This window comes from Leiobunum rupestre, chromosome 2 (genome assembly GCF_980474605.1).
Source record: "Leiobunum rupestre chromosome 2, qqLeiRupe1.1.hap1, whole genome shotgun sequence".
NCBI classification, from domain to species: domain Eukaryota; kingdom Metazoa; phylum Arthropoda; class Arachnida; order Opiliones; family Sclerosomatidae; genus Leiobunum; species Leiobunum rupestre.
Window position 1 is genome coordinate 51,585,393 of NC_143385.1, and position 14,249 is coordinate 51,599,641.

Sequence of the window (14,249 nt, forward strand, 5' to 3'; positions counted from 1 at the left end):
CATTTCAAAAAGTATATTCCACTATTTTCTAGTTTTGTGGACTTATCCTTTCTAGTAGGGAAATAATTCACAATCTTGTTTATAGGTTTGAATATTGGTTTTATGTCGTTATTTTTGCAGACATGGGCAATTTTTTTCCGTGAGTTTGCTGTACGGTAGAATGATAGTTTTGTCTTTTTTGTTGAAGGGTTTAAGTTTAGTGTTATTTAGAAATAAAATTTAGATCGTAACCTCTATTAATAGCGACACGTTTTATAAAATTAATTTCATATTTATATTCCGTTTCATTTTGGCATATATTCAGGGCTCTTTCGGTGTATTGTAACATTGCCTGACGACGGCGCTAGTTTTGGCGCCGAAACGGCGGTAGTATTTTAAATAAAAAAATTATTGTACAATAGTGGGTTACGTTCATTTCATAGTATATTATGTACAAGAGGGTCCATTCTCACATATAGTAAGTAGTTTTGTTCAAATTTTGTGTTCAAATTAAAGGGCCACGGAATCATTTCAAATTTGAGGGGGGGGGGGGCTACGGAACCACTTGTATACCCGAGTCACGTGATCGAAGGGAGGAGCTACCTGAGATTTGACCCGAATTTTTCAAACGATACTGTGGTTCTTCAATTCGTCGTTAATAATAATAAATAATAACAGGAATCCATAGCTCTACTTGGAATGCTTCTCGCGGCAGATTTTCGTCTCGATGTGGCTGACGGTTTGTTTGACGTCACTATGTGAACTTAACAAACAACAACGTGAGAGGGGAGCGCGCGCAGAGGGGATTTTCGCTTTCGTAGGCGGGGCCAAAGCCGTCAGAGTGATCTTACCATACGCGATACGGCAGAATAAGCATTCCAAGTAGAGGTATTGATTCCTGATAATAATAACTAGCTGAGAAGCCCGCCTTACAGGCGGGCCCTCAGCTAGTGGTGTGTTTCGAGGCACCCTTTTCCCCATATTCGAACCACCGCAGTAAGGCCGCCTCCCCTTTTTCCCATGCGAGAATTACCGTGGCACCATTTACCCCATAGTCGAACCACCACAGTAAGGCCCTTCCTCCCCTTTTCCTCATGTGATAATTACTGTGGTACTCACCTCTCCCTTCTTCCCAGGGGATAATTTCCATGGTACTCTTTTCCCCATAGTAGAACCAACCCAGTAAGGCCCTTCCTTACCTTTTTCCCCATGTGATAATTACCGTGGTACCCCCTCCCCCCTTTTCAAATGTGATAATTTCCTTAGTACCCCCTCCCCCCTTTTCCCATGTGATAACAACCGTGGTACCCTCTCCCCTCTTTTCCCATGTGATAATTACCTTGGTACTCCCTCCCCCTTTTCCCATGTGATAATAACCGCGGAACCCCCTCCCCCTTTGTCCCATGCGATAATTACCGTGGTACCCCCTCCCCCCTTTTCCCATGCGATAATTACCGTGGTACCCCTCCCCCCTTTTCCCATGTGATAATTACCGTGGTACCCCTCCCCCCTTTTTCCATGTGATAGTTACCGTGGTACTCCCCTCCGCTTTTCCCATGCGAAAATTACCGTGGTACCCATTTTCCCGGAAAAATAACTCAAAAACTCGCCGCCTCTTTTCCCATGTGATAATTACCTTGTCACTCCCTCCCCCCTTTTCCCATGTGATAACTACCGTGGTACCCACTCCCAGATTTTCCCATGTGATAATTACCTTGGTACCCGCTCCCGCCTTTTCCCATGTGATAATTACCGTGGTACCCCCTCCCCCCTTTTCCCGTGTGATAATTACCTTGGTACTCCCTCCCCCCTTTTCCCATGTGATAACTACCGTGGTACCCGCTCCCAGCTTTTCCCATGTGATAATTACCTTGGTAATCCCTCCCCCCTTTTCCCATGTGATAATTACCTTGGTACTCCCTCCCCCCTTTTCCCATGTGATAATTACCGTGGTACCCGCTCCCCTCTTTGCCCATGTGATAATTACTTTGGTACTCCCTCCCCCCGTTTCCCATGTGATAATAACCGCGGAACCCCCTCCCCCTTTGTCCCATGCGATAATTACCGTGGTACCCCCTCCCCCCTTTCCCATGTGATAGTTACCGTGGTACTCCCCTCCCCTTTTCCCATGCGAGAATTTCCGTGGTACCCATTTTCCCGGAAAAATAATTCAAAAACTCGCCGCCTCTTTTCCCATGTGATAATTACCTTGGTACTCCCTCCCCCCTTTTCCCATGTGATAACTACCGTGGTACCCGCTCCCAGCTTTTCCCATGTGATAATTACCTTGGTAATCCCTCCCCCCTTTTCCCATGTGATAATTACCTTGGTACTACCTCCCCCCTTTTCCCATGTGATAATTACCGTGGTACCCGCTCCCCTCTTTGCCCATGTGATAATTACTTTGGTACTCCCTCCCCCCGTTTCCCATGTGATAATAACCGCGGAACCCCCTCCCCCTTTGTCCCATGCGATAATTACCGTGGTACCCCCTTTCCCATGTGATAGTTACCGTGGTACTCCCCTCCCCTTTTCCCATGCGAGAATTTCGGTGGTACCCATTTTCCCGGAAAAATAATTCAAAAACTCGCCGCCTCTTTTCCCATGTGATAATTACCTTGGTACTCCCTCCCCCCTTTTCCCATGTGATAACTACCGTGGTACCCGCTCCCAGCTTTTCCCATGTGATAATTACCTTGGTAATCCCTCCCCCCTTTTCCCATGTGATAATTACCTTGGTACTACCTCCCCCCTTTTCCCATGTGATAATTACCGTGGTACCCGCTCCCCTCTTTGCCCATGTGATAATTACTTTGGTACTCCCTCCCCCCGTTTCCCATGTGATAATAACCGTGGAACCCCCTCCCCCTTTGTCCCATGCGATAATAACCGCGGAACCCCCTCCCCCTTTGTCCCATGCGATAATTACCGTGGTACCCCCTCCCCCCTTTTCCCAGGTGATAATTACCTTGGTACTCCCTCCCCCCTTTTCCCATGTGAGAACTACCGTGGTACCCGCTCCCAGCTTTTCCCATGTGATAATTACCTTGGTACTCCCTCCCCCCTTTTCCCATGTGAGAACTACCGTGGTACCCACTCTCAGCTTTTCCCATGTGATAATTACCGTGGTACCCGCTTCCCTCTTTGCCCATGTGATAATTACTTTGGTACTCCCTCCCCCCGTTTCCCATGTGATAATAACCGCGGAACCCCCTCCCCCTTTGTCCCATGCGATAATTACCGTGGTACCCCCTCCCCCCTTTTCCCATGTGATAGTTACCGTGGTACTCCCCTCCCCTTTTCCCATGTGATAACTACCGTGGTACCCGCTCCCAGCTTTTCCCATATGATAATTACCTTGGTAATCCCTCCCCCCTTTTCCCATGTGATAATTACCTTGGTACTCCCTCCCCTCTTTTCCCATGTGATAATTTCCGTGGTACCCATTTTCCCGGAAAAATAACTCAAAAACTCGCCGCCTCTTTTCCCATGTGATAATTACCTTGGTACTTCCTCCCCCCTTTTCCCATGTGATAACTACCGTGGTACCCGCTCCCAGCTTTTCCCATATGATAATTACCTTGGTAATCCCTCCCCCCTTTTCCCATGTGATAATTACCTTGGTACTCCCTCCCCTCTTTTCCCATGTGATAATTACCGTGGTACCCGCTCCCCTCTTTGCCCATGTGATAATTACTTTGGTACTTCCTCCCCCTTTGTCCCATGCGATAATTACCTTGGTACTCCCCCCCCCTTTCCCATGTGATAACTACCGTGGTACCCGCTCCCAGCTTTTCCCATGTGATAATTACTTTGGTACTCCCTCCCCCCGTTTCCCATGTGATAATAACCGCGGAACCCCCTCCCCCTTTGTCCCATGCGATAATTACCTTGGTACTCCCTCCCCCCTTTTCCCATGTGATAACTACCGTGGTACCCGCTCCCAGCTTTTCCCATGTGATAATAACCGCGGAACCCCCTCCCCCTTTGTCCCATGTGATAATTACCTTGGTACTCCCTCCCCCCTTTTCCCATGTGATAATTACCGTGGTACCCGCTCGCCTCTTTGCCCATGTGATATTTACTTTGGTACTCCCTCCCCCCGTTTCCCATGTGATAATAACCACGGAACCCCCTCCCCCTTTGTCCCATGCGATAATTACCGTGGTACCCCCTCCCCCCTTTTCCCGTGTGATAGTTACCGTGGTACTCCCCTCCCCTTTTCCCATGCGAGAATTTCCGTGGTACCCATTTTCCCGGAAAAATAACTCAAAAACTCGCCGCCTCTTTTCCCATGTGATAATTACCTTGGTACTCCCCCCCCCTTTCCCATGTGATAACTACCGTGGTACCCGCTCCCAGCTTTTCCCATGTGATAATTACCTTGGTAATCCCTCACCCCTTTTCCCATGTGATAATTACCGTGGTACCCGCTCCCCTCTTTGCCCATGTGATAATAACCGCGGAACCCCCTCCCCCTTTGTCCCATGTGATAATTACCTTGGTACTCCCTCCCCCCTTTTCCCATGTGATAATTACCGTGGTACCCGCTCGCCTCTTTGCCCATGTGATATTTACTTTGGTACTCCCTCCCCCCGTTTCCCATGTGATAATAACCACGGAACCCCCTCCCCCTTTGTCCCATGCGATAATTACCGTGGTACCCCCTCCCCCCTTTTCCCGTGTGATAGTTACCGTGGTACTCCCCTCCCCTTTTCCCATGCGAGAATTTCCGTGGTACCCATTTTCCCGGAAAAATAACTCAAAAACTCGCCGCCTCTTTTCCCATGTGATAATTACCTTGGTACTCCCCCCCCCTTTCCCATGTGATAACTACCGTGGTACCCGCTCCCAGCTTTTCCCATGTGATAATTACCTTGGTAATCCCTCACCCCTTTTCCCATGTGATAATTACCGTGGTACCCGCTCCCCTCTTTGCCCATGTGATAATTACTTTGGTACTCCCTCCCCCCGTTTCCCATGTGATAATAACCGCGGAACCCCCTCCCCCTTTTTCCCATGCGATAATTACCTTGGTACTCCCTCCCCCCTTTTCCCATGTGATAACTACCGTGGTACCCGCTCCCAGCTTTTCCCATGTGATAATAACCGCGGAACCCCCTCCCCCTTTGTCCCATGTGATAATTACCTTGGTACTCCCTCCCCCCTTTTCCCATGTGATAACTACCGTGGTACCCGCTCCCCTCTTTGCCCATGTGATAATTACCTTGGTACTCCCTCCCCCCTTTTCCCATGTGATAATTACCGTGGTACCCGCTCCCCTCTTTGCCCATGTGATAATTACTTTGGTACTCCCTCCCCTCTTTGCCCATGTGATAATTACTTTGGTAACCGCTCCCCCCTTTTCCCATGTGATAATTACCGTGGTACCCCCTCCCCCCTTTTCCCGTGTGATAGTTACCGTGGTACTCCCCTCCCCTTTTCCCATGCGAGAATTTCCGTGGTACTCATTTTCCCGGAAAAATAATTCAAAAACTCGCCGCCTCTTTTCCCATGTGATAATTACCTTGGTACTCCCTCCCCCCTTTTCCCATGTGATAACTACCGTGGTACCCGCTCCCAGCTTTTCCCATGTGATAATTACCTTGGTAATCCCTCCCCCCTTTTCCCATGTGATAATTACCTTGGTACCCGCTCCCCTCTTTGCCCATGTGATAATTACTTTGGTACTCCCTCCCCCTTTGTCCCATGCGATAATAACCTTGGTACTCCCTCCCCCCTTTTCCCATGTGATAATTACCGTGGTACCCGCTCCCCTCTTTGCCCATGTGATAATTACTTTGGTACTCCCTCACCCCGTTTTCCGTGTGATAATAACCGCGGAACCCCCTCCCCCTTTGTCCCATGCGATAATTACCTTGGTACTCCCTCCCCCCTTTTCCCATGTGATAACTACCGTGGTACCCGCTCCCCTCTTTGCCCATGTGATAATTACTTTGGTACTCCCTCACCCCGTTTTCCGTGTGATAATAACCGCGGAACCCCCTCCCCCTTTGTCCCATGCGATAATTACCTTGGTAATCCCTCCCCCCTTTTCCCATGTGATAATTACCGTGGTACCCGCTCCCCTCTTTGCCCATGTGATAATTACTTTGGTACTCCCTCCCCCTTTGTCCCATGCGATAATAACCTTGGTACTCCCTCCCCCCTTTTCCCATGTGATAATTACCGTGGTACCCGCTCCCCTCTTTGCCCATGTGATAATTACTTTGGTACTCCCTCACCCCGTTTTCCGTGTGATAATAACCGCGGAACCCCCTCCCCCTTTGTCCCATGCGATAATTACCTTGGTAATCCCTCCCCCCTTTTCCCATGTGATAATTACCGTGGTACCCGCTCCCCTCTTTGCCCATGTGATAATTACTTTGGTACTCCCTCCCCCTTTGTCCCATGCGATAATAACCTTGGTACTCCCTCCCCCCTTTTCCCATGTGATAATTACCGTGGTACCCGCTCCCCTCTTTGCCCATGTGATAATTACTTTGGTACTCCCTCACCCCGTTTTCCGTGTGATAATAACCGCGGAACCCCCTCCCCCTTTGTCCCATGCGATAATTACCTTGGTACTCCCTCCCCCCTTTTCCCATGTGATAACTACCGTGGTACCCGCTCCCAGCTTTTCCCATGTGATAATAACCGCGGAACCCCCTCCCCCTTTGTCCCATGTGATAATTACTTTGGTACTCCCTCCCCCCGTTTCCCATGTGATAATAACCGCGGAACCCCCTCCCCCTTTGTCCCATGCGATAATTACCGTGGTACCCCCTCCCCCCTTTTCCCATGTGATAGTTACCGTGGTACTCCCCTCCCCGTTTCCCATGCGATAATTTCCGTGGTACCCATTTTCCCGGAAAAATAACTCAAAAACTCGCCGCCGTCCCAAACCTCTCTGTACTCCTTTAAACCCCCTGTATCCAATGGCGGATTTACTCTCATGACGAACAAATTAAAATACCGCTCGTCCTTGAGTCCCGATTGACAGTGCGAAATTCGAGCCAGTGCGAAATCCGATCCGAAATTCCAAAAACAACTTAATGACCAAAATATATTTGACCCAGTATTAAGGCGAAGCGCAACGACCGCGGGTGAAACACAGAGAAATTACCTTCGGCGATGTCACGTTAGACCAGATTTCTGAAATATACTCAATGACCTAGTATTAAGGCGAAGCTTTAGGGATACCTTCGGAGTGTACCTCCGGGTACCCGCGGCGATGCCACGTTAGAGTCGCGATTAGAGTAGGCACTAGTCACGGCATTTTAATACTAAAATAAATGCTCTGACTACTAAAATTAATCGAAATCTGGGGGTACACTAGTCAATTTGACTAGTAAAAAATTGACCTAAATATTCATATATAATGGCGAATATGGCGTATCATAAATTAATCAATCATCAATCCCATTTTAATTAAAAAAATCACCTCATGTAACTCAAGTGATAATAAACTCCTAATAAACTAAATCTGGCTGGCGCGGGACCAATTTCGTTCCATAAGGAGTCTTTATCAACTTTATCGTTCTACCGTGGCGGCATCTGTCTTTAGTGGTGGCAACTATATTGCAATTGAATTTTTTCGCAAATCTGAGGCGAAATTGAAATGTATGATTACTCGTAACAAACAAACCTTTGAAGTTGTTTAAAAATAATTTAATTCTGTCAACACGATCCTTTTTAACTCAAGTTACGGTGAGTTAGCTTATAATTATTTATTTATAGCCATATAACATTACAAAATATAGATGGCGCTACCACCTAATTATAAAGATGAATTTCATAGTCTTATCAGAACAGGTCCCGCGTAACCATGGCAACCCAAATCGTAATTGTAATTCTAGCAGTATTATTCCCAATTCAATGGGTTGATCTAAATGATCGGTTTTTGGATTTCGTTTGCTAAATTGTCGACTTTACTTTAGTTATTGCTGTTTAGTCATAGCTTCAGTGCTCGAAATGGACTTACCTGTTCCCTTCCAAAGCTTCCGATATTTTTATGAGGTAAATAAAAATGAAATAAAGAGATATGAGGAAACATTTTACTAAACGGAACGGTGAATTCCGGTCCATTTCGAGCCCCGCATAGTTTACTTGGACGTCGTTTATGTTACCAAAAGTGACATAATTACCAAAAGTGTGCCAATCGGACCTATTCTTGAATGAATGTTACGAGCGAAATAAAAGTTGGGAGGGGAAAAGGGAAAGTATGCCTTGGGGAGGGAAGGAAGTTAAAACCCACAAATAACGACTCGTAGTGAGGAACGGAGGAACTAAGTAGCACTGGTCAAAGTTAGTGTATTTTTTTCTTTTCGTCGCTCTGTGGAGATGCTATCGCCATCTACCTACGATATAATACCATGGACTAAAAAAGATCCAGAAAGGTGACAATAAATAGTCTTTTACGTGGTCGATCTCGAGTCGAGCATTCATTAAACCTTTAGCATACGAAAGTACAGGGATTGTCACACTTTTGGTAATTATGTCACTTTTGATGTTACTTAATTAGTGTGGTGGTTTTAATCTAATAATACTCTGACCATCTCAGAACCGCAGGCACCAGCTCAATTCAAGATCCAACGAGTTTTCGAAAGCAATGTTTCTTACCATTACGAACTTAGCTGGTCGAAACCCGTCGGCTTTCTTTCCGAAATCGAGCATCACTATAGTTTAAGCTGGTACAAACACGACGTCAAACTTGGAACAAGCGTACCTGGAAGCGTGGCTAACGTGACGGAGGAGAAATACGTCATTTACCATCTGGACCTGGAAAACAAAAAGAACTATAAGTTCCAAGTCAAAGCCGTGTATCAGGAGCCCCATAACGACGACAAAGTTGACGGGGAAAGCAGTACCTTGGAAGCCGCTTTCGGTAAGTACCTTCCTTCGAAGCCTCGACCACACACGACCTGCTAAGTCCACGGTTACAGCTAAGAACACTAAATGCAAAAGCGACATAAGACCCAAAAGTGTATCGACTCTACCTTAAAGCAACTGTCGGCTCTATCATTGCCACCTGTATTGTGATAAGGCCCTTGTTATTAGATATGGCAAAGAATCTATACGATTCTTCGAAAAAAATAATTTACTGGAGAGTGTGGTGCCATCTATTAATGACAAAGGAATAGGGGTGCGCGAGTACTCGAACATCATCGAGTACTCGGCCTTTTTTGAGGTCGATTACTCGAACTCGACCTCGAATAAGTAATTGGAGAATACTCGTCGATTACCGAGTACCAAAAAATTGCATAGTCGGGTACCCGATTACTCGAATAAGCTGCTCTCTAAACTCGTCGAATATTTTTTTTTCTATCCTCGTTTCTTCAAAGTTCAAAGAGGGGTTTTTACAACTTTTTGGGGGGCAAATAAACGGTACCTACAAAAATGTGGAAACTGTGGTTCATTTTAATTAAAGGAATATTTTTCAGCATTGAAAGTTACTTTATACTCCTTTTAAATTTAATTTCCTAATTTCTTGAATAAAACCATAACCCGACTCGTTAAAAATATTACTCGTTTTTATTTAGTTACTCGACTCAAATAAGAGGAAGTTTCCCTTAATCAAGTACTCGATTACTCGATCCGACTTCAATATTACTCGACTCGAATACTCGATCTAAAAATTTAATACTCGATAACCGACTTGATTGCCTAAAACCACAAGGAAGCTAAAATTCAAAATAGCGACACGATAACGTCGTCAGAGAACTATTTATAATTAGACAAGTTATACTCTACTTACAAGTTACTTGACTTTAACCAAAATTATATATCCTTATAACTTTTTTAAATTACTATAATTTAAGTTATTGTCAATATACAAACGAGCCACTCAACGCGAGGGGTACTTTTATGTCCCGCCTTTTGGGTCAAAATGTAGCTACTTCACGTCGAGCCAAAAACTTGCTTCAAAACAAGATGCTTAAACTACATTTTGACCCAAAAAGCGGGACATAAAAGTACCCCTCGCGTTGATTGGCTCGTTTGTAAATTTCTCAATAACTTAAATTATAATCATTTTTAACAATATATTTTATTTGGGATGTATAATTATGGTTAAAGTCCACTAAAAACTTGTAAGTAGAGTATAAGTTGTGTAATTATAATAATTATAAATGCTTCTCTGACAGCGTTATTGTTTCGTGGTTTTGAATTTTAGCTACCTTTGCCATTAATAGATGGCACCACGCTCTCCAGTAAAGTCGCGTTTTTCGAAGAATAGGATAAACTCATAGCCATCTCTAATAACAAGGGCCTTATCATAATACAGGTGGCAACGATAGAGCCGACAGTTGCTTTGATGTCAACTATATTGGAGTCTAGCCTAGCACGTGGAAAGGGAAATCTATGACAGCCATCAGGGTCGCTTATACATTCCAATTGCATACATACGCATATATTTTCCTGATGTTGCATATGCAGTAATGAATAAATGAAAACTTGTTCTGATGAAACGCTTTTCACTTTAGATGTCGATTCGAGCGAAGTACGCCTTCAGAAGGTTCTCCGCGAGGATAAAATTAACGGCGTGCTAACATGGCCACGAGCACAATCGGACACTCCGTTCGAGCAATATATCATTCAACTTCATCTGCTGGAGAGAGAGGCTTGCCTTTCGCAAAGGTTCGAGGGTTACATCAAGAGAATTCAAAACCCAATTCCCATAAAAGACGTGGATGTATTGGAGGGAAACTGGGAAATTGAGAAAGATCGCTGTTACGTTGCCACCCTGGACACCATCTACAGAGATGGACGGAGTTTTACTCAGTCAACCCTGACTCTGTCCAATTTCTTGGATACTCGCAGTTCACCCCCAAAAAGTAATTATTTTTAATATTAATGCGTTTTCCATTTGACCATTCACGAGATCGGCTTGCGCAACTTTTCATGTTCCATTTGTGTGCTCGGATCTGCTCCGATCAATGAATTATTGCTCCATTGATTGCTCTGGAACACTCCGAGATCGCCTCGGGCAACTTTTCATGTTCCATTTGTGTGCTCGGATCTGCTCCGATCAATGAATTCTTGCTCCATTGATTGCTCTGGAACACTCCGAGATCGCCTCGGGCAACTTTTCATGTTCCATTTGTGTGCTCGGATCTGCTCCGATCAATGAATTCTTGCTCCATTGATTGCTCTGGAACACTCCGAGATCGCCTCGGGCAACTTTTCATGTTCCATTTGCTTGCTTGGATCTGCTCCGATCAATAAATGTTTCAAGTTTCTCCTCGTCGTTATTCGTAAATTTGACTTTATAAATAATGATACTTGGATTTTAATATGATGTTTGCATCGTTTGCTTATATTTTGATAAGTTTTAAGAAAAAAACGTTCCTATGCCTTTATAATTTGTCGGTAGCAGACGCTAAATCATAGGCGCAACCTCGTTTAGGTCGCGAATAGATAGAACGTTTTTCAATTTGTTTTGTCGGTTAGTCTTAAAGGGAGTACATGTATGTACAGCGTTTACGACTTGTTTTTTAGGTAACTAGAGCAAATAATCCCCAGCTTTTGTTAATCCTAGTGCCAGAGATATAGTAGCTATTTCACCAGAAAGGCTTATCTAACAATTTGTGTTTTTTACTTATTTCGGTAAGAGTAATATTATATACTTTTGATATTGCGTTGCTATTAGAATCAATCGATTTGGGGGTCATTTTGGGACCCGTTTTTGGTTCCTTGGTCTTATTGGCAGTCGTGGGAGCCCTTTTCATGTTTTGGAAAAAAGGAATGTGGTATGTTCTATTATTGAATTAATTTAATTTGTCCTACAATTCGTCTTTTTATAAAGTAACGTGGGCTTCTTGTTTCAACGTAGCTTTTAAGTCACTGTCTCTTACTTCTACCTAGGAGCAACAAACACAAGGAGAACGCAACCCGTCAAAAGTCGTGGATTTTCTTACGTACGTTTTTCATTGGCTAGACGCTTTAGCGCCTGCTGCCGTCGGAAGGGGAAAATTGTCTTCCCCCCCGCCCGTAAAACGTTCAGCGTAAAGGCTCGTGACGCTCGTCCAATGAAATTCGTACACAACCCTTCGTTAGCGTGTTTAAAGGCTAGTTTCGTTCTCCTTGTGTTTGTTGCTCCTAGCTTCTACGAGTGCCATTGCATAACAGCGGGAATCCATAGCTCTACTTGGAATGCTTATCGCGGCAAATTTTCATCTCGATGTGGCTAACAGTTTTTTTGACGTCACAATGTTAACTTAACAAACAACAACGTGAGAGGGGAGCGCGCCCAGAGGGGATTTTGTCTCTCGTAGGTGGGGCCAAAGCCGTCAGAGTGATCTTATCATACGCGATACGGCAGGATATGTGTTTCAAGTAGAGGTATGCATTCCTGATAGCAGTGATTGTTGGTGGTGATTTGGGAAAATTCCCTCTATGTTCCTACAATCATCCTAGCGGCTTCTGCTGTCTACATTTTGAAATATTCTATATTCACGTAGGTCACCTTGGTTATAAAGAAAAAATCGACCTTCTGGCTGGCTATTTAAAAATTACCTAATTTAATGGTACTTATCTTGCTGCAACGAAAATATATATAGTCAGTTGAGGGATGTTTCTAGCGTTCGTGCCAAGAATATTCCTAATTAAACTCTTGTTAAGTAGCTCTTTTTTTTCAATAGATGTCGCTAGCGTCGAAATCAAAACAAGATGCTTAAGCTTCATTTGGACCCAAAAAGCAGGACATAAAAATACCCCTCGCGTTGATTAGCTCGTTTGTAAATTTGTCAATAACTTAAATTATAGTAATTTTTTCCAATATATTTTATATGGGATATACAATTTAGGTTAAAGTCCACTAAGTAGAGTATAACTTGTGTAATTATAATAATTCCCATGTTATTTATGGGAAAATTTCCATTTTGTGTTGTCAAAAACATGGAGACATTTCCCTTTAGGGTTTTTCAAGTAACATGAAGGTCTACCAAACCCCCGAATTTTAACAAAATCGGTGTGTTATAGCTCTGGTCGTCTTCTTGTAAGCAGAGTATCAGTTGTCTAATTATAATAATTATAAATGTTTCTCTGACGACGTTATTGTTTCCCTATTTTGATTTTAGTTTCCTTTGCCATTAATAGATGGCACCAAGCTCTCCAGTAAAGTCGTTTTTTCGAAGAATCGGATAGATTCATAGCCATCTCTAATAACAAAGGCCTTATCATTATACAGGTGGCAATGATAGAGCCGACAGTTGCTTTAAAATATTATAACAAAGTTTCGGTTTCACGAATGTAGATGGCGACCTTAGGTCCCATTCTCCTGCAGGCATCACGGTGACGCGTTAAAATTGTCAGTCAGTACGACTTTTAATTTCCTCCGTGTGTTAACACGTACTCGTAGATTTTTTCAAATAAGAGACAATGACATAAAAGCTACATTAAAGCCATAAAGCCACTTTAAATTTAAAAAATGCCTATAGATTTAGTTGGTTTGTGAAAATTTGCTGTAATATTTTGTTTATTAGGTGTTTCAGTTCCAAATTCCAAAGAAAACAAGAGGTTAATAATGAAACCGCTCATAAAGAAACCGAAGAAGGCCACGAATTAAATCAACTGAATTCTCAACTTGGGTAAGCCGCCCTGATAGTAAATAAAATTCATAGTTTTGTTTTTATTTATGGCTCATAAATGTTGCTACTGCCTAACAGTGAAATTTCAACTGAAAAGTTTTGCGACGTCGTAAAGCCGAGATTGAGCGACGAGCACCAAAATTCCCTAAAACTCGAATTCGAAGTAAGAAGTTTAAATGTGTCGCGGAATATTTTTATAACGTAGGACTCGCGAGCGAATAGTCCTTGGGGGGCCCCAAGATGCAATTGCGGAATAATTAATATAGTAGGACTCTCTATGGAATAGCTTTTGAGGGCCCAACAGATGCAATTGCGGAATATTTTGATATAGTTGGACTCGAGAGGGAATAGCTTTTGAGGGGCCCCAAGATGCAATTGTGGAATATTTTTATATAGTAGGACTCGCGAGGGAATAGCAAAATGAGGCGATTTAAAAGCTGTAATTTGAGAAAAAGCATAATTAGGTTTTATAATATTTTCCTAAAGATTAAACACAATTTACGCTATACTTTCTATTAACTTAATTTTCCGTAAAGTGTATAATTTTTAAAATTAACCAACTTCCAAACACGGAACTTACTTGTCTAGGTAATAAGTTAGTGTAGGGAGCTGTTGGCTTGCGTGCCATGAAGGTCTTGCCACCACCCTCCTACGCATTGTAATCCGGCCACCTGTTTAAGG

The 14,249-nt window shown here is 43.7% G+C and overlaps 1 protein-coding gene across 4 annotated transcripts in view; it reads left to right on the plus strand.

Annotated features, from left to right (window-relative positions):
• LOC149958333 (receptor-type tyrosine-protein phosphatase delta-like) overlaps window positions 1-14,249 on the plus strand; it is a 68,078-nt gene that overhangs the window by 15,662 nt on the left and 38,167 nt on the right. For all 4 annotated transcript variants that reach the window (XM_090165774.1, XM_090165772.1, XM_090165773.1 and 1 more), the window contains 5 exons: window positions 8,543-8,866; window positions 10,464-10,814; window positions 11,630-11,729; window positions 13,464-13,568; window positions 13,647-13,731. In XM_090165774.1, coding sequence (XP_090021900.1) covers window positions 8,543-8,866; window positions 10,464-10,814; window positions 11,630-11,729; window positions 13,464-13,568; window positions 13,647-13,731 — 965 coding nt within the window. The remainder of the gene's footprint in view (window positions 1-8,542; window positions 8,867-10,463; window positions 10,815-11,629; window positions 11,730-13,463; window positions 13,569-13,646; window positions 13,732-14,249) is intronic.